The 19,343-nt window shown below is 46.8% G+C and overlaps 1 protein-coding gene across 1 annotated transcript; it reads right to left on the minus strand.

Annotated features, from left to right (window-relative positions):
* Nucleotides 1–1,648: 1,648 nt before the first annotated feature.
* On the minus strand, nucleotides 1,649–18,574 carry ZC3H12A (zinc finger CCCH-type containing 12A). Its single transcript, XM_084652175.1, has 6 exons — nucleotides 18,435–18,574; nucleotides 16,222–16,830; nucleotides 7,289–7,428; nucleotides 5,873–6,107; nucleotides 4,951–5,057; nucleotides 1,649–4,843 (listed from the first exon to the last, which is right to left on the minus strand). Exons 2-6 carry the CDS (start codon nucleotides 16,689–16,691, stop codon nucleotides 3,798–3,800), a joined length of 1,998 nt encoding a protein of 665 aa, XP_084508301.1. The 5' UTR covers nucleotides 16,692–16,830; nucleotides 18,435–18,574; the 3' UTR covers nucleotides 1,649–3,797.
* Between the last annotated feature and the right edge of the window lie 769 nt (nucleotides 18,575–19,343).

Here is a 19,343-nt window from a genome sequence, read left to right on the forward strand (position 1 = left end):
CTCTGAGGTCAGACCCAGGAAGGTGGAAGCTGTGTGAGCTGTGTGTCCTGAAGACAGGCTGCTCACAGAAAGGCGACTGCCCCAGAGTCCTGACTGGCTTCATGGGGAGCAGCTCCAGAGCATCACCGGGGACTCCGTGACACTTACTTTCCAGAAGAAATGTGCCCTTGAAAGGGCTTCCCTTACCCAACCAATAAAAGCCCTTTCACCCAGTAGGGCTCAGAGGAAAACTGCAGATTCTTATTAGAATACTTCACCTCATCCTGTTCATTGGGGTCAGCAGCTCAGACACAGAGCCTGTGTGATTGGTGCCATTTTTCCAACCTGGCTGACGTTTTTGGTTTGAAATCAGAGTTTTCCTTCCCCTAGGTGCCTGCCACTGCTGAGCAGCTCACCTGCCTGACAGAGCGAAGGGACTTGCTCAAGCTCATGCAGCAGCTCAGAGCCAGAGCCAGGAACAGAACCCAGGCCTTCTGAGTCCCAGTCCTCCCCCTCCCCAGCTGCTGCTCTCAGATTCCCATTAGAACACAGATACACCACTACCTTCAAAGGAGGTCCCTCTTTTCCTCCAGTTTAGGGAAGGGATTTATTTCATATCAGCTGGAAAGAGCTATCTGACTGTACTAGATCAAGGGAGCACATTTGAATAAAAGACCATAAAATAATTTACAAAGTCAGATAAAACTCTGTTGTACTGAACTCTAGAGGGTGGGGTTGGGAGAGGAAGTATTCCCCTAGAGAAATTTGAGTGTTAAATTCTTACTAGACTTCCTCCTAAGCTCACTAACAAAGGCCCCTGCCAAGAAAGTCTTGCATATGGCGTGGTGTCATGATTTATAGTGATAGATTTATATCAACAGCTTGCATAAATGATATGGTGCTAGACAGTGCTTAAGTTATGCCAGGGCTAAGCCCCGGCTCCTTTAGGGTTGGTGGTTCATAGCCCTGGCACCTCTGCATTTGCTGCTTCATTGATGAAAGTTAAAAAAACATGGCTTGCGCCCCGACCCCTTTCATTGCCTATGGAGCACTGGTACTCATCCGCTCTCTGGTCAGATGTTTACACTAATCTCTCTATGTAGATCACAAAGCTGCAGAAGCCAAGGCTGGGAGCTTTGCTTTGAGTGTTCTGTTTGAATTAGTGAGCAGAACAGAAAACCAGTTTTTGTTTTTAAATTCTGTCCAACAATTGCTAGGAGGGGTGAGGAGAAGCAGGCTTCATGAGTTCTACCAAAACAACGACAAAAACAGGCTGTAGCATCCTGGGTCACTTATGGCAGCTGCCAAACACAACAGCAGACTTTTCCCCACACAGCCTGCTGAAAAACCCACATGCCAGCAAAGTGTCATTTCCCTGGACCAACCCCACACTTGCTACCATGGTGTATCCCAACACTTCCATGGTCCTCAGCCTCACAACCATGAATGAGTCTCTATGCCCAGCCCCCCAGAGGCAGGGAAGTCTCATGTCCATTTCACAGACGAAACAGAGATTAAGTGATTTTCCTCAAGGTCATCCAGGGAGTCTGTGTCAGAGCTGGGAAGTGAATCCAGAGATCCCAAGTCTCAGTCCAGTGTCTTAACAGCACAGCTGCCTTTCCAGAAGTCTGTTGTGGTACACTTCTTAAAAATCCCCACCAAGCTGTAAAACAGTCTTCCCAAAAGCCATCAAAAAGAGACCCAACAACCTAGCCACGCAACCTAGCCATTTTTATTTGGGTAATGCAAGTTCTTACTTTGCCATGACATACACAGGGCTGCCTCTTCCACATGACTAGCTGACTGCGTGGACTCCAAGTGATACAGCAAGTTTCAATAACTGTCAACTTTAAGTATAAAAGTGTCTAAGATCTTTGACTGCAATAGAACAAGTATATATTGCTATTAACTCTTCCAGAAAACACCACTAACACACAATGGCTGAGTTAAGTACAGTACTAAGTAAAATAGTATCAAACAAGTTTCTGGACAATACCATTAAAAAACATCTTTCCTGTTATTTACAAATATGCAAAGTTATCAGGTTACATAAGATTAAGAAGCATTTTGCTTACTAACATGAAACATTACAGTTTTGTAATGTATCATAATTAACCAGGTATACAGGGTTTCTGTGTCCTTGTGGTTTCCATGGCACATGGTGCCAATTTGGCTAGGCCATCCACTGGAAATCTGAGTGGTAAGAACCAGCGAACAGAATAGCCTCCAACACACCACTGAGAAGTGGGGTGGCTCAGCCAAATCTGTGCGCAGTTCTCCCTCTCATGGTTTGCCACTTAGAAGGACCTTGATTTAACCACAAGATGGACATAATTAAAAAAACACCGCCACACAGATACAATGTGTATCAACAAGTCAACTGCTTCTGGCCTGCAAGTGAAAGTTTCCTTTGCACCCTAATTAAAATGCTGGGACCAGAAGCAATTGCTACAGTATTTGCTTTTGTATATCTTAAAATTTTAGTTACAGTATCTACAAGTCACCAAAGATATCCTTAACCGAAACAGACTTAAGAGGGTCAATTAGTCATAAACAAAAGTGAGACCGCTTTGGAGATCTTGGGAGTCAGAAGGGTGCTTGTGGGGGTGGGGAGAGAACAATATATAGGAGTGAAAGGGTAAAGGAGTGTCAAATTCAAAGAGAAAATACTGAATATTGCCAAGAATTTGGAGGAGCCATCAAAATTGTACTGGCAAAAGGGCAGACACAAAACTTGCAAGTCCAAGTGGGACCGTAGTCACTTCATTTTACTGATCCCCACAGCTATGGTGGGGTGATGACGAAGGGGGAGCTAATATCACAGGCATTCCAGGCCTCTCCTCAGCACTATACAGATGATTCCACGGCCGGGCATAAGGGACGTGTTTTAGAAGAGCAGCACAAGCCTGCTCTTCTCTGAAGTTTGGTACAGAATGTAGTTTTGGTGGAGAAAGTGCAGGAGGCAAGGCTCCAGAGACCAGAATACAAGTCACATGGAGGTTTGGTGCAGTTCCAGGCCCTTCCAGGCAAGCAGAGATAAGATTAACTCCTCACTCTTTGGATTAGCGGGAGCCCTGCAGCAGGTGAAAGAACTGCCCTATTCACAGGGCAGCCCCACATAAGGCCAACTCATTAGGGGTGGTTAGGGCACGGAAAGGCCGTAAAAATGGTCGAGTCAGCTATTGGAATCTGCCGTCTCCTCACAAGGACAAAATGAAGATGGCTGATGGGAGTTCAAGGCAAGCGACTCAGTTAAGAACTAAGGAGCAGACTGGACAATGAGCACAGACTCCAGCCTTTCCCGAGATGTAGTTACACAGACACTTATTGCAAAAGGCACCGTCTCAGAGTAACCCCACAGACCCCACTCACTCAAACGTAACTGTCAGATCTTTCTCAAAGCGCCATACATCTGACTGTGTGCTACGCCACCTCTGAATGCTGCAGGCTAATGGGAAGAACCATGGTCCGAAGTGCCCAACTGACAATTGCAGGAGCTCAATGGACAGGACATACCCACCTGCTCCTACAGGGGAATCCCTGCTCTGTGCTCCTGAGAAAGGCAAAATCCACCCCCTTTCCCCAGATTCCTGCTAATATGCCCTAGGGGAGGATGGGACAGTTTCCTCACAAGCAGTTTTGTGAGGTGCATTAGAATTGGCCACACCAGAGTACGCCATTGGCCCATTGAGTCTGGTATCCTGCCTTCATCTTGGACCTGGTGCTTCAGAGGAAGGTGAAAACCCTCACGGAGGCAGCCATGCCATTTGTGCTGTGCTGTCCACAGGAGAGACATTGCTCCCAGCACATCGACTGCCTCACATACCTGGGTTCTGAGACTTGTACGTCAGTATTTCAGCAGCTAGTCTTTGGGGATCCAAAAGCTGAGGGAAACGGCTCATCACAGCATCTACTAAATGGGGGTGGAATATGCCACAGAGTTTCACATGCACATTGGCTCGCTCCTCTGCGAAGCGGTCTGGCAGGGCCCACTGGCACTGGTCACCGTACGCTGGCCCTGGGGCTCTCGGCAATGGGTGAGGGTCTCTAATGTTGCTAGGTCGTGTTGATGTGGCAGGCATTTGGTACGGCTCAGACCAGTATTCACGAAGATGTCGTGCTGCGGTGTTATACTCATTGGGAATGCTATAATGCCCGCCACCCGCTAGATGTACGGGCACTCCATAGCCTGGGAAAGAGTGAGAGGACCTCGTGAGAGAGTTCTCAGAACTATATGGCAAGTAGCTAGTATCAGAGGAGACCGCTTTGCGAGAGCTGTGCTTATAGTGGCCAAGGGTGTCCTGCTCTACACTAGGAGAGTGCTGGTAGACAGGTCTCTGTCTGCTGCAGCTACAGACTGCCATCTGTTCGGGGTGGGAATGCTCACAGTGAGCAGAAGATCTGCAAGGCCACATCTCAGACATTTGGTTCTCAAGGGATCCAATGCCTGAGTCAAGATGCTCCTGAGAGATGTAAGAGAGAGAGTCCATATGGGGAGAAGGGGGAGGGTGCTGGTACCAGTCAGAAGATCGATAGCTGCCATTGTTAGAGGGGACACTGCCCAAGGCACAATCCCCCTGGATTAGGAGGGGACTGTCGCTAGGTTTTGCTTTTTGGGCTGAGCTTTTCCTCTCCATGGAGACCTTCTGCACAGAGCCTTTGTCACTATCTGTGGACACAGAGCAGAGGGGCTCTGCCTGGGAAGGTCTCCTGCTCCTTTTCTCCTCTTTGGCAGTGCTGGTGGGGCTTCTGGTTGGGGATAGCCTTGCATTGGCCCGTAGTTCATCAGCTACAGAGCGCTGTGGTTGGTTGATCCTTTCAGGATGATAGAATTTACACTTAATCCCATAAGTGCATTTCTTCCCTGCAAGGAAAAGGCAGAACATAGGGTGACCTGCTGCAATTCACCAAGTGTGTACAGTTTACTCTGTACAGACACCACTGCCCCCAAGCATATGAGGCTAGTCTTACCGTAAGGGCACTGCTGTTTCTTGTGTTCTGGCACCAAAGGTTTTTTTCTCAGGAAGTTCTCCAGGCTGGGGCCATGCCGCCCTAAGGGGTCATCTGGAGGCATAAACCTAAAAGAAGATAATGAGCATCACTCAGGAGCAGCCACTTTCCTGGGCCAAGGTTTCAGTCTCTCGGCTGCATGCGGATGAAAAGTTATTCACATCTGCCATCCCCTCCCTATGCCAGCCAAGAAACAAACCCTGGCATGGCCACAGGAGTGTCTGATTCAGACAATTCCTCTAGACCCAACAGGGTGTCACTATTTGTAAGACAAGTTTCCCTTTTAATCCTCTCTTAATGACCCATGGCAGGCTGACCTGTTTATTAGCCATACAGAGAAGGGTTGTTGCCCAACCGTACTGTTCAAGTAAACAGAGAAGGATTTGATCGAGATTGTTGCAAGAGGCTTCTTGCCCCAGGAACAGAGCAGGCTGCCTCCCCCGCATTGCTGGTCACACCAATCCTGTGCTCTGCTGTCGCACGCTGGGCCAGCTGATCATTTTCTCATTTGTAATGCAGAGGAAGCGAGTGGTCTGTACCAGTGCCAGGCCTGCCCAGGAATGTCAGCAGGGAGGAGTTCCTGGCTCCAAGCAAGCCAAGTGCAGTCAGAGCCACTCTTGGCCTTTTCTTTGTGCCCTCCCTGTGACTTGCTGCCTATTGGGAGGAGCTGTTCCACATAGGAAGCACTGAGTCACTGCCTCTCAAATACTCACTTTAAGTCATTTGCTTTACCCTGTGTTTGACACTCACCTTTCCAGCCCCTGCATGCCATCTCCTCCTAACACTGAGATGCCACTGACCTTCTATTAATCAAAGGCACACAGTACTATGGTCACTTAAAACTGCTGTATTGTTTTTAAGCAACCAGGGAACATGAACGTACTTGTCATTAACAAAGGAATACATCAGCAAGCGCTCCTCAATGAACTTCTTCCATTCAGGACGCTCATTCTGCAGGTCACGGTAAGTGTCGTTGGAAACCACGATGCCATCAGACTCATATGCCAGTTTCACAATGAAACGGTCATCATAACAGACAACGCGTTTGCCTCCAACCCGCCTGGAAGGAGTGAAGACCAGAATTTTCTTCTTTTCAAGGTCACGGAGAATGTGCTGGTCTGGAACAATCATGAAAATGTGGCATAAACACATACACAGCCTGGTATCATTTCCAGGCAACAGATGCCAAAAAAGTAAAGTGTAATGTTTACAGGCAAAAAACAAACAAACGAGTTACGAACATGCAGAGTCCAGAGTTCCAAAGGGGCACAGTGGCTACTTTGACATTTCAGTTACTCTGTGTCCTGCACAGACTGCTACTGTTAAAATCTTTCCAATTTTTCAATTTCCTCACCCACACCTCTCAGTTTAAAAGGGCACTGACCCAAACTCAATTTAACATGGACCAAGACTGTCTTCTGGCTAAGGCACTGAACTAGGACTCTGAAGATCTGGGTTCAGTCTGTGGCCCAGCCAGGAATAACTGCTGTGATCCTGGGCAAGTAACGTAGTCCCTCTGTGCCTCCAATCCCTGATCTGTCAAATGGGGACAATGATTCTTCCTTGTCTTGCACACGTTAGCTGTGCTGTCTGTGTAGTTTGTAAGCTTTGAGGCACGAACTGACTCCTCCTATGTGTTTTTACTGCACCTAGCACAGTGAGGTCCTGATTTTAGTTAGGACTTGCAGATGGTGCTGCAGTACAATGAAACTCCAGTCCCTATGTTTTCTTCAACCTATGACAAGCAGACCAATAAGGCAAGGCCAAAGCATGCCTTTGATGGAAGTGGCCAGGCTGACTTTATAGTGCTCTGGAGTATGTATGGATTTCTTTTCAGAGCTGAAATACTGACTTTGGAACAACTCAAACCTCTGTTCCTTGGAAACTCAAAACAGCAATTATCACCACCTGGACCCATCTGAATAGATCCCCAAGCTGCTTGTCTGTTAACATTTCATACAGGTGGGCTGTATGGCCATTTACAAGAGGAGAAAATGAATTCTGGAGATAAGAAAAGGTAACACACATCAAGTGAGTAAACCTCAGGACTAAGGAAGCATTTTGGAATAAAGTTAGTTATGTTCTTTGAACTCAGCTACCTTATCTGAGCAAGAACTTGCTTAGAGGAGAGGTTAGGGATTTGAAATCTCACTGGTCAGAAGTTTGGTTAAGTTTCTAGTGCTCTTATTTTCCATTTGCTACCTAGGAGCTTACTGGCCCAAAAAGGACCTTGGCAGGCTTATTAAAATGCTACAATTGGAAGCTTTAGAGATTTAGTTTTGGCTTTAGAGCTCCACACCTGTGATGGGCACATCTGGTCTTGGCTGTTCTTTTCTCCAGGATGGCACAAAGACTGTGATATCTGGGTGTCCTCTGTCCCAAAACCAGTGAACGGCCAGCAGGATACCTCGGCAGGAGAACACTTCTTTATTTCCATGGCTGCATTAAAGAGGATGGAAGAGGACCTTGTTTTCAGTATCCAGATACAATGTACTTTTGCGTATTCACAGACAGCACATGAGACAGACAGTCCAATACTAAGCAGGAAGAGCCAGTGTTTTAGACATTCTTTTCAAGGTGGTACTTTTATAGACACAGTATCCTATTAGTCAACAGCCTCTGAATTTTGTCCATTTATTGCAATGCATTAAAGAGGTTGAGGGGACCAGTAGTTCTGTCTTAAGCTATTCTAAAGCTGCAATACCCACAAATCCCCAGACGCGCAGAGCACTGACAACTTTCATCAACTTTTAGCACCTCTGAAATCGGGGCCCACTTGTTTACAATGGGGCACTCAAACCTATATTTAGACTCCTAAGTTTTGCTGGCATAGCTATGTCAGTGAGGGGGGGGGAGAAGGGGGGCACAGGAGAGGAAAGAAGAGAAATCAAACCCATAGCTAGAGTGCTATTGGCAACCGCTCCTAGTATAAATGCAGTTATGTTGGCAGAAAAGTCCATTTGCAGTACAGCTTCATTTTGTTCGGAGAGCTGGGGTAAGCAAGCGATACCGACAAAAGGCCTCTTGCCACTACAACTTCGTTCAGGCTAGTAGGGGTCGCCAATGTAGCTAGACCAGCAAACGGTTGTAGTATAGGAGTCTCTTTCCTTTTGCTTTACTTCATACCAAAAATGTGTTCAACAAAGCTCATCTGTAAAGATGGGGAAGGACAGATCCTCTCCTCATTATACAGAGCCCAGTATGTGGAGAGACTACTTGTGACTGCACTGTGTTTATGAAATGGCAGCTTCAAACCTGAAAGCCCCGAATAAATTCTTTATATCCAGCTGGCCTGTTAGAGACAATCAAGAAAAGGAAAAATTCTACCCGAAGAAAAGGGCAATCACAAGTATCAGAGGTTAGTTGCTTGCACAACACAATCCTTCCTAATGAACAGTCAATTAAGTCAGATCAATAAGTCTCTGGAGAGTTTCTATATAACACATGGCTGGTAATCGTTTCTTTGCAGGTTCCAGTATTCACAATGTTATCAGTGCTTATGTTGCACATTAACTAGAAATATTATCAACTGTTTCCAGGTTACTAGTTTCACAGTAGTGACAGATCAGGGCTGTAGGTGGCATTTACTTTAGGGTGACTTTCAGAGACCCTGCATGTTGCACTGAAGAGTATGAATGGGGAGTCACTTCAAGAGAATCAATTTCCCCTCACTACCCACTTAAACAAAAATTCATATTACATTTCTAAAAATATTAATATCTACAATGCAAAATAATTAGATTATGATCCATGCAAACTCAAGAATCCATCAGACTTCAAGGAACTTGCTTTATGTTTAAGCAACCCTCCCTTCAGTAGGTAAAAGATACTCTGGAAAGCTATGTTCAGAGTCAAGTATTTTTGAAACAAATAAGAACTACATTAAAGTGCATTACCAAGTTAACAAAGAAATGCAGTAGCGTATTAGCATACAAAAAGCCTGGTCTCCCATCTCTTGGGTGGTGGGAGACTACAACTGACTACCGTTGAGCCTAGTTCATTTTGTTACCCAGACTCATGTATTCCAACTGGCCAGCTTCGATCAGGCCATCTTGTGATCCACTATCACTACATACAGTCTGATCTGGGGCTCAGATACCCAAAGAAAACACGTGAAAGGCAACTGCTCATGTTGGTGTTCTCTGAAGAGCATACATGTCACTTCACTTTTCACAAGAAACAGGGTTGTAACTCTTGTATCCTTGCCAAATTCTAATTTAGGTAATTACATGGTGCCTACTTAAGTTCCCTTGCAGTTTCAGAGAACAAGATTTGTTTCCTGTCCTAAACTGTAGTGTAATGTTAACATGTGCCAATAAAGAAATGTCACATTCCACATCAGAGGCAGCTGCATTTCACTGATGAAGATATTCCCGGTTCAAAACTGCTTGAGGAACCTTCATAACAAAAGATGCTATATAAATGTAAGATAACACAAACAGGATTAGTATTTTCTGTGAGTATTGCCTGCAAGTCTTATCACAATTTTTAAAGGTGAAAGTTCTTATGTGGAAAAGCAATGGGCACCTAGTCAGGAAAAATCTGCTTATTTATATCACCACCATCGCAGGCTCAGAATGGCTTATGACAATACAAAGGTACACAGATCACAAGAAAAATGAGGAGTCCGGTGGCACCTTAACGACTAACAGATTTATATGGGCAGAAGCTTTTGTGGGTAAAAAACCCACTTCTTCAGATGCATGGAGTGAAAATTACAGATGCAGGTATAAATATACCGACACATGAAAAGGAGAGTTACCTTACAAGTGGAGAACCAGCGCTGACATGGCCAATTCAAACAGGGTGTATATGGTACACTCCCAATAATTGATGAGGAGTTGTCAATACCAAGAGAGGGAAATTTATTTTGTAGTGAGCCAAGGTCCATACCATATTAAGTCATTCTGCAGTCTTAGAGATTGATCTGGCAAACTCTTGGCCAACCAGAGTAATGAGTACTGAGTAATCTCATTGTGTCCTCACAGTAGGCAGAGCTACACAGTCAGTCAGCGTTTGCAGTGTTGAGGCATAAAGCAGGTACAGTATACTTAAATGAAGTCAGAGATAACTGGAAAAAGCTGAAGCACAGACATGAGAGGGGGTATCTTTTTTGGTGCATGTGGGTGTACAAACATCCCCCATAAAACATACAGAAGTAAATGCTCTGTGGAAAAACTTTGGACACAACTGTCCTTGTATTAGCCATTGCATGCTATATTCCTGAACCCTGCTCTTGAGTTCTTTGGGTAACAATATCAGAAGTGCCTACCTTCAAAGAGACCGCTTGTTTCTCTGCAAAACCATTAAATGCCAGAAACCTTTACATCAATGTGAGCAATATGTAGGGTGAAAAATACCAAAGGCACTAGAGTTTTGGCCTCTGGATCCTCTTGTTAGGGTCTTATGAAGTGAAAGCAGAAGGCTCATTATCCAAATTTAGCTTTTTTGTGAGTAAAGGGAAAAAAGGCACCTATGTTCTTTCCCCAATAATAGATTTTTAAAAATGGCAAGCAACTCAATAGTGCTCCTATTACAAGCCTAAGCACGGCATTTTGTGGCTTTTGTCAGTTTAGTCGCTTTGATGCAGTAAGAGGTTTTTTTTTTTTAAGTCCCTATCAATTTGCATGAAAAAACTGAACACATGCAGCAGCCACTTTCTAAATGAAATAACTTCGGCTTGTTTTCTTCCCACCCACCGCCACAGCAACAATACACAATTTCTCCTTTGCCTTTTAGAGTACAGTACAACCTCAGAGTTATGAACACCAGAGTTACACACTGACCAGTTAACCACACACTTCATTTGGATCCGGATTTACACAATCAGGCAACAACAGAGCCCCAAAAAAGCAAATACAGCACAGTACTGTGTTAAATGTAAATTAAAAAAATAACGGGAATGAAGCATTTTTCTTCTGCATAGTAAAGTTTCAAAGCTGTATTAAGTCAATGTTCAGTTATAAACTTTTGAAAGAACCACCAGAACGTTTTGTTCGGCGTTATAAACCACCTCTATTCCTGAGGTGTTCGTAACTCTGAGGTTCTATTGTAGAAGGGTTTAAAGAAACCCAACACAATCCAAAGTTCACTTCCCCACTGAGCAAAACTCCAGCCTAGAAATAATTTTTTAAAGCTCCTGAAACAGAGACTATATTACAACTGAAGACATGCTCAGACACAACAGCGATGGGAGTCAAATGAGTACCTGACAGGGCAGAACTTTCACTGCTGCGGGACCAAGAATTACTATTCTTTCTCCTTAAACTCCCAGCTCCAGGGTATTTTACAGATTATAGAACCATCATCATTTGAATTGGCTCTATATGGACACAGATTTGAAGTGATATTTCCATTTTATCATTATATGGAATTCTCTAGTTTAAACAAAATGGGTCCTTCATTCTGTAGGAAATAAAAAGAGAGCCAAGCTGGGGGAGCAACTTCTGTTGGTGAGACACACAAGCTTTCAAGCTACACAGAGCTCTCCTTCAGATGTCAGGAAGATACCCAGAGCATCCCAGCTAAATACAAGGTGGTACAAATTGTAACATGTTTTAAGAGACCACTCAAGGTGAAGTGAGCAATTAACAGTAGTAGGGCAAGGAAGGATCAGTGGATTACCGATTGTTATAATGAGTCAAATCCAGAATCTTTACTAAGTACATGATTTTTAGTGTCTAGTAGAGTTATGACTTTAAACTCCCATGCTTGTCTGTTGAAGGTATTGTGCAGGTTTCCACTGAGGACGAGGACTGAGAGGTCAGATATGGAGTCATTGTTTTGTGAAGAGTGCTCGTCCATGGGTGATTGGGTGTTCTTGTTTTATTTTTCTGTGAGAGTTCATTCAAAAGCATAGTGATTGTGTGGTTTCACCCACATAGTTATTGGGGCACATAGTGCACTGGGTGAGGTACACCACATGTTGTGATAAGCACGTGTGGGACCCACAGATCTTGAAAGATGTGTTGGGGGAGGGTCCTATAACTGCAGAAGTGTTATCTGCCCACTTGAATCATCTCTTACAATGTTAACTCCTTATTCTAAACAATCTTGTTCCACCTTGTATTTAGCTGTAACACTCTGGGTATGTCTACACTGCAAAGTAAGCCCAGGCTTGAGCCTAACCCCCCTTCCATCTACATACAAATCGTGTTAATCCAGGGCTCAGACCGAGGATCCCAAGGGGTTGGAGGGTATCAGTCTGAGTTAAGCCAGGACCCAGGGTTCAAGCCCTATTGCAGAAGCAGCCCCACTGGACTCATGTTCTGGGAGTATGCTACAAGTATCCCTCAGTCCCACAGGCCAACTTTATTTGCCCTCTGCAGAGTCAAGTTTTCCCACATTGCAACACGAACAAAGGGCTAGAGTGTCTACATTTTGGGAGTGTGCAGGATATGAGTGGTTGGACTCAGACCTATGTACTGCAGGGTAGATGCCAGAGCCCCAGGTTAGGATCCAGGGTTCAGTAATTCCTAAGCTGGAGTTACAAATGAGTGTAGACTCTCAAGCTGTAGATTAACAAACCCAGGGTCTGCTAACTTGAGTTCTATTAACCCTAGGCTTACATTGCAGTGTAGACCTACCCTTTGAGTACCTTTCCCAGACCTGAAGAAGAGCTCTATGTAAGCTCAAAGCTTGTCTTGTTCACCAACAGAAGTTGATCCAATAAAAGATATTACTTCACCCACTTGGTCTCTCTAATCTCCTGGGACCAACATGGATACAACTATACCACAAACAGGAAAAAAAAATTAGTTTTACTGCACGTACGATTTAAGCCACAGACCAATTTCAGACTGTTGCAAGGTCTATTTGGATATGGAGATAAACAGGGGGAACTGAACATCTCCCCCCCCCCCCAATTATTCAAAACAAATGCATAAGCTTACTGTACCCCAGGGACAGCTTCCAGGCGGCAGGGCTATCTTTAAAACTTATAGATTCATAGATACTAAGGTCAGAAGGGACCATTATGATCATCTAGTCTGACCTCCTGCACAACGCAGGCCACAGAATTTCATCCACCCACTCCTGCGAAAAACCTCTCACCTATGTCTGAGCTATTGAAGTCCTCAAATCGTGGTTTAAAGACTTCAAGGAGCAGAGAATCCTCCAGCAAGTAACCCGTGCCCCATGCTACAGAGGAAGGTGAAAAACCTCCAGGGCCTCTCCCAATCTGCCCTGGAGGAAAATTCCTTCCCGACCCCAAATATAGCAATCAGCTAAACCCTGAGCATATGGGCAAGATTCACCAGCCAGATACTACAGAAAATTCTTTCCTGGGTAACTCAGATCCCACCCCATCTAACATCCCATCACAGGCCATTAGGCCTATTTACCATGAATATTTAATTACCAAAACCATGTTATCCCATCATACCATCTCCTCCATAAACTTATTGAGTTTAATCTTAAAGCCAGATAGATCTTTTGCCCCCACTGCTTCCCTTGGAAGGCTATTCCAAAACTTCACTCCTCTGATGGTTAGAAACCTTCGTCTAATTTCAAGTCTAAACTTCCCGGTGGCCAGTTTATATAAACTTCCTTGAGAAGGTTTTAAAATAGTAAGCTCCCAAAATTCAGTTAGCTTACATCAGTGGCCAGAGGAAAAATACCCAAAAAGGAGTTTTTACAAAACCAATAGAGTTGAAAGATACCCAAACATTTACCACCACAGTTCCTGAAAGATTAAATGAAAAACATGCATTCAGGTTTCTGGAGTCCCAGCTAACAAGTCAGAGTCCGCAATGAAAACGGTCAAACGGGCTGATCTGATTTGGCAACTACTGAGAAATTCCCTTAGAAGGAAGTAGAAGCTAATTTCCACTGAGATTTGCATATGATGTTGAGAGCTGTACAGGGAGGCCTGCTGCTCATTGTGCAAGTGAATCAGCAGGGAACATCATACACCATTAATACAGGAAGTTTCAGAATGGAATTCCCCTCCTGGTAAACAGCTTCAAAATAACCCACACCAGTCAACTGCCTGCTTTGCAAACATTAAACTGCGTTCCAGCTGCGGTATTGCTACATCCTGATAGGAATCAGAGGAGAAATATTCTTCCTCTAAATGGCAGCTGAAGATCAAGTGTTCCAACACAGACATTTCCAGATGGACAGATTCTGTCCTGCCAAGTTTTCTCAAATATATCGTAACAAATATTTTGACGAGCAGAATCAAACAGTATTTGCTTTGGAATCATTCACCCTAAAGTTCAGTCATAACAAGTGGCACATTTCTAATGGAGAGAAAAGCACGGTTAAGGCAACAAGGCAGGCATAAATCTGGATATGTAAATTAGCTACTCCCCTGAAGAAGAGGCAACTACAGGCATGATACTGAAAAAAACCCACCAAGTCATACTTATGCTGGATGCCTTACCCCTTGGAATGTGTTTCAACTCCTCCTTCCTCAACACAGCTCCCTAATGCAGAAGGCCCAACCCCTCTGGTGGTCTAGAAATCCCACTAACTCTGAAATGGACAAGTGGGCCAATTCTTTTCTGCAGTTATTTCATGCAATACAAGTGAGGAAGAGAATCTTTCTCCACAGTCCCAAATCAAGAAGACTAGTCACCGCACACCTGGTCTGCCCATGACCACATCTGCCAGGCACTCGCCTTTGCTTGAGGTGGCTTGATGGAAGAGTATTCAGGGGTAAGAGGTCACTGTAGCCTAATACTTTGTCTGCATGCACTAAAATTCAGAGTTAAAGGTTTCTGCAATAAAATTAACACTACCCACTAGCACATCTCTTAAAATAAGGTCTTTTCTCCCATGAACACACTATGCTGGGAAATGCAGCTTTGTTGGAGAAACAATTATTAATGGAAAGGGGCCAATCTCTCTCCTACACACAATTCCAGGTTAAGTCCACTGGCTATAAAGTCTGGTAAGTCAGTGTGAACATCAGAGCGCAAACACAATATTTCCTGATCATACCGGCTAAATTGGGCCTTGGCCCTCGGATCTGTTATACGGTCAAGAGATAGGGTGTTCCCCTTCCTTCCTCATACAGTCTTACTCAGCCATACTGCCAATCATGACTTGGGGGAAAAAAACCCACACCTGTAAGGCAGTCTCCATAAAGGACTTTCTTCTGCCCTAGGTAAATCCTCTAGAGTAGCTCTGTGTGCACTGACATGTATCTTCTCATTATAAGAGAGATTAAGACAATCAAATATAAACTGAAGGAAACTTGTATTTAAACTGAAGTGGCGGAATCAGATTTGAAGTCCAAGCGTACTACCCTCTGGCCAACTGGTTCCATAGGACTTGATTTTTTTTTTTAAATCTAGAGGTAAGTATACTGTATGTGCAAAAAGAATTCACTAAAGGGGAACCTTCCTCATATCCTCCCACTTCTCCCCCCAAAAATCCACTTTACCATTCTTAGGGGGCAAAACGAGGCTGAAAACTTTTAATCCAGCCTGGGCCAGTACTGAATCTGTCCAGTACACATGACAGATCTCTTGATCAGATTGCCTATGAAAAGAGGGCAGGCTCTCAACAGAAGGTATGAGAGATTTGCAGATAAGTCATCATCTTGCCTCCATGTTCACAGCTGTCAATGATGCTGCAGAACTGGTGTACCAGTGTCATTCTAAACTGGAAATCTGTCCCTCTTTTCTTCCACCCAATCTGCAGATCTGCCATGAGATTTAACCAGAAAGTTGTGGAAACTAGACCAGAGAGGCCGCTTTACTCAAAGCTACAGCCTCTTCTAATTAACCCTGAAAAAATTATTTGTTGAGCAACTTCCTGCTTTTGGAGCTTACGTACAGTAATTAGGTAACAGGACTACACATCGGGGATTTCACTTCTGCTTGCTAGTTTAAATACAAAAACTTTAGCATTTCATATGAAACAAGTCCAAAATTCCCACTGGGCATAGAAGTCCCCATCATTCGCACCCTAGTGGGACATGGCAGACAAACCAAGGACTGAATGGGCCATTAAGACAGACTGAACCTCACATTTGTAGATGTTGCCCTTCGAGGTGAGGGAATGAGACAGGTTGGTGAGACTGCTCTACCAAAGCCCAGCCTGGCCTCACCTTTGTGGAGAGCTTGGATGCCTCCAGAGTTTTTAATCTAGTACCTTTCATAAGCACTAAACTCCCCAAAACCAAAAACCTTAAGAAATGTAAAGAAATTACTTTATAATTTAATCTGATGCCAACTATACTAAAATTAAAGATGCTTCTCCCACTTAAGGGGACCAACCTACCTCATTGCCACATTGCTTCCATCAATAACAATGGGTTTTAAATTACTGCCTTCCTTCTCCTCCAATGGCGGCACAGGTGGAGGGGTTTTGTTGGCAACTCCCCCACGGGGTATCAATGGAGCTTCTACGGCCTCCTGTGGGGGGTCGGTAGTCTCTCGGTCAGCAGCTGCAGCACCATGCTTCACAAGCTCCCCAAGGACAGTATTGGTGTCAGCGTTTGAGCCCAGTTTTTGGAGAACGATATAGATCTCTTCTGACGAGTAGCCCAGTTTGCGGAAGAAGTCCACTTTCATTTGCATCTCAGCACTGTCCATGAGGTCCTGCTCCGAAATCCTGAGCCTTTCCTGTGCTGCCCGGGGTACCACATCCACCATGCTGAATGGCTCACACTCTGTAGGGCTCTGGCCCTTCGCAGGAAGCACACAGTTCAAGTTCAGGTGATCGTTTTCAGATGTATCTCTGGAGCTCATGCTTTTGTCAACCTGAGCAACTTAATGTTTGCCAGCTGGAAACATCTCACTCCAGCTGGGAAAACCCAGAGCAGAAGGAATACTGTCCAAGTTCATAATTTTCCTGGGGCAAGTTCTGTTTTTCATTCACACACCGTATCTGTGAATCAATATAGTGATTGTTAACTCCTAAAGACTTGATCTAAAATAAAGGAAATTCAGGAACTGTTTTCACACTAACATTCTTCAAATTCTTCTCTGTGGCTCAGCTACTCAAGAACTCTGGAAATTCTTTTATTGATACTTCATGTTTATGTTTCCAAAGCACATCACAAGAATTGAGAAATCTTTAGAAATCCCATCCCCCAACAACCTTGTTAACATGCAGATTGTTTGCACTAAATTTAATTCAGTGTTTGTCAAAATAGGGCATCACCTTCCTATAGCACATCAGAGGCACTTGTTCTTCCCCCCCACTGAATGCATCCAATGAAGTGAGCTGTAGCTCACGAAAGTTTATGCTCAAAGTTTATGCTCTGATTCACATTAGTTCTGAAATTTTCTGTGTTACCAACTCCAAGTATTCAAAAATTATGAGACTCACTTAAACTCCTAAAAGAAAAGGAGGACTTGTGGCACCTTAAAGACTAGCCAATTTATTTGAGCATGAGCTTTCGTGAGCTACAGCTCACTTCATCGGATGCATTCAGTTTTCCACTGAATGAAAACTGAATGCATCCGATGAAGTGAGCTGTATCTCACGAAAGCTCATGCTCAAATAAATTGGTTAGTCTCTAAGGTGCCACAAGTCCTCCTTTTCTTTTTGCGAACACAGACTAACACGGCTGCTCCTCTGAAACTTGTTAAAATGGTCACCTCTGCCATTTCGTAATAAGGATCCTGGGATGTGCCACATCATTCTCAGCACATAAATAGCACTTTTCACCTTCAAAGTGCCCTACAAACGTTAGCTGAGTAAGCCCCACAAACATCCCTGTGAGGTAGGGTCAGTTATTAACCCTTGCACAGATGGGAAAACCAAGGCTAAGCAGCTGGTGCGAAGTCAGGGCGTGAGGGCCAACGACAGACGTGTAACTGGGACACAGATTCCCGGTCCTGGGCTCAGGCCACGCAACCCCCCCTCGTCCGGCCACTATGACAGGAGCCAAAACGCAGTCTCGGGGTACCAGGATAGCGCACCTGTGCTCAGCCGTGGCCTCAAGCTTTGGTGGAAAGAGCACGTTTCCACGTTTCCACCTACTCTCAGCTCCTTCCTTCAGGCCTGGGCATTCCCTGCTCCAGGGACAGACACGGCTCCCGCCCCGGGGTCCCTAACCGAAACCCTGCGGTTCTGCCCCTCGCCCGGCCAGCACGGTGCGGCAAACGGGGCCCCGGGCCGGGGAAAGCTGGGTTTTCGGCCCCACTCTGCCAGGGGCCCGCGGCGCCACCTTGGGCAAAAGGCACCTCCCCTCCGGGCCCCTGCCTCGCCCTGGCTCTGCGTTTCGGCAGCGGGCTCTGTGGGGGCAGGGAATGGGGGGGCGGGGGGGTGCCGTGGCTCGCACAAGGGGGGCCCCGATCCCGCGGGGGGGCAGAAGAACAAGGAATAAAGCAGGGATGCGCCCCGCGCCCCCTTACCGCGAATAGGGGGCAGCCCGCGCCCCCCCGGCTGTACCCCCCCCCTCCGGGGCCACCCGCCGCTTTGGGGGAGAAACGGGGCCGCCCCCCCCCAGCCGGCCCGGCCCGGCCCGACTCGACTCGACTCACCGGCCTGGGCGCCGCGCGCCGCCGAGGGTCCATGGGCGGCGGGGCCGGGCGCGCTGGGCCGGGGCCGCCGCTTTATACCTGGGCCGGGCCCGGCAGGTGGCAACGCGGAAGCGGGGCGGGGAGGAGCCGCGGCCGTTTCCTCATCCGCCGCGCCCGGCCTGGCAGGGCCCGCCCCGCGCCCGGCCCCCGCGCCCCGTGTGGGGCGTGGCGGAGCCCCCCTCTTCCCAGGCGGAGCGAGGGCGGGGTACACGGCACCCCTTCCCTCAGGGATCCCGCTTCCCCCCCCAACAGTGGGGCAGGAGCCCCCCTTCCCCCAGGGGGAGCGAGGGCGGGGTACATGGCACCCCTTCCCTCAGGGATCCCGCTCCCCCCCCCAAACAGAGGGGCATGAGCTCCCCTTCCCCCAGGCGGAGCGAGGGCGGGGTACATGGCACCCCTTCCCTCAGGGATCCCGCTTCCCTCGCCCCAAACAGTGGGGCAGGAGCCCCCCTTTCCCCAGGGGGAGCGAGGGCGGGGTACATGGCACCCCTTCCCTCAGGGATCCCGCTCCCCCCCCAAACAGAGGGGCAGGAGCCCCCCCTTGCCCCAGGGGGAGCGAGGGCGGGGTACACGGCACCCCTTCCCTCAGGGATCCCGCTTCCCCCCCCCAAACAGAGGGGCAGGAGCCCCCCTTCCCCCAGGCGGAGCGAGGGCGGGGTACACGGCACCCCTTCCCTCAGGGATCCCGCTCCCCCCCCAAACAGAGGGGCAGGAGCCCCCCTTCCCCCAGGGGGAGCGAGGGCGGGGTACACGGCACCCCTTCCCTCAGGGATCCCGCTCCCCCCCCAAACAGAGGGGCAGGAGCCCCCCTTCCCCCAGGCGGAGCGAGGGCGGGGTACACGGCACCCCTTCCCTCAGGGATCCCGCTCC

The sequence above is a fragment of the Lepidochelys olivacea genome (genome assembly GCF_965140295.1).
Source record: "Lepidochelys olivacea isolate rLepOli2 genome assembly, chromosome: 19".
NCBI classification, from domain to species: domain Eukaryota; kingdom Metazoa; phylum Chordata; order Testudines; family Cheloniidae; genus Lepidochelys; species Lepidochelys olivacea.

What these genes read in the sequence shown, in the direction of transcription:
- ZC3H12A (XM_084652175.1), bottom strand. Translation starts at nt 16,691, where the DNA reads ATGAGCTCCAGAGATACATCTGAAAACGATCACCTGAACTTGAACTGT. An exon ending in GGAAGCAATGTGGCAATGAG is followed by an intron (nt 7,429 to 16,221) that starts GTAGGTTGGTCC and finishes TCTTTAATGCAG; the next exon opens with CCATGGAAATAAAGAAGTGT. An exon ending in TATTCCTTTGTTAATGACAA is followed by an intron (nt 5,058 to 5,872) that starts GTACGTTCATGT and finishes ATCTTCTTTTAG; the next exon opens with GTTTATGCCTCCAGATGACC.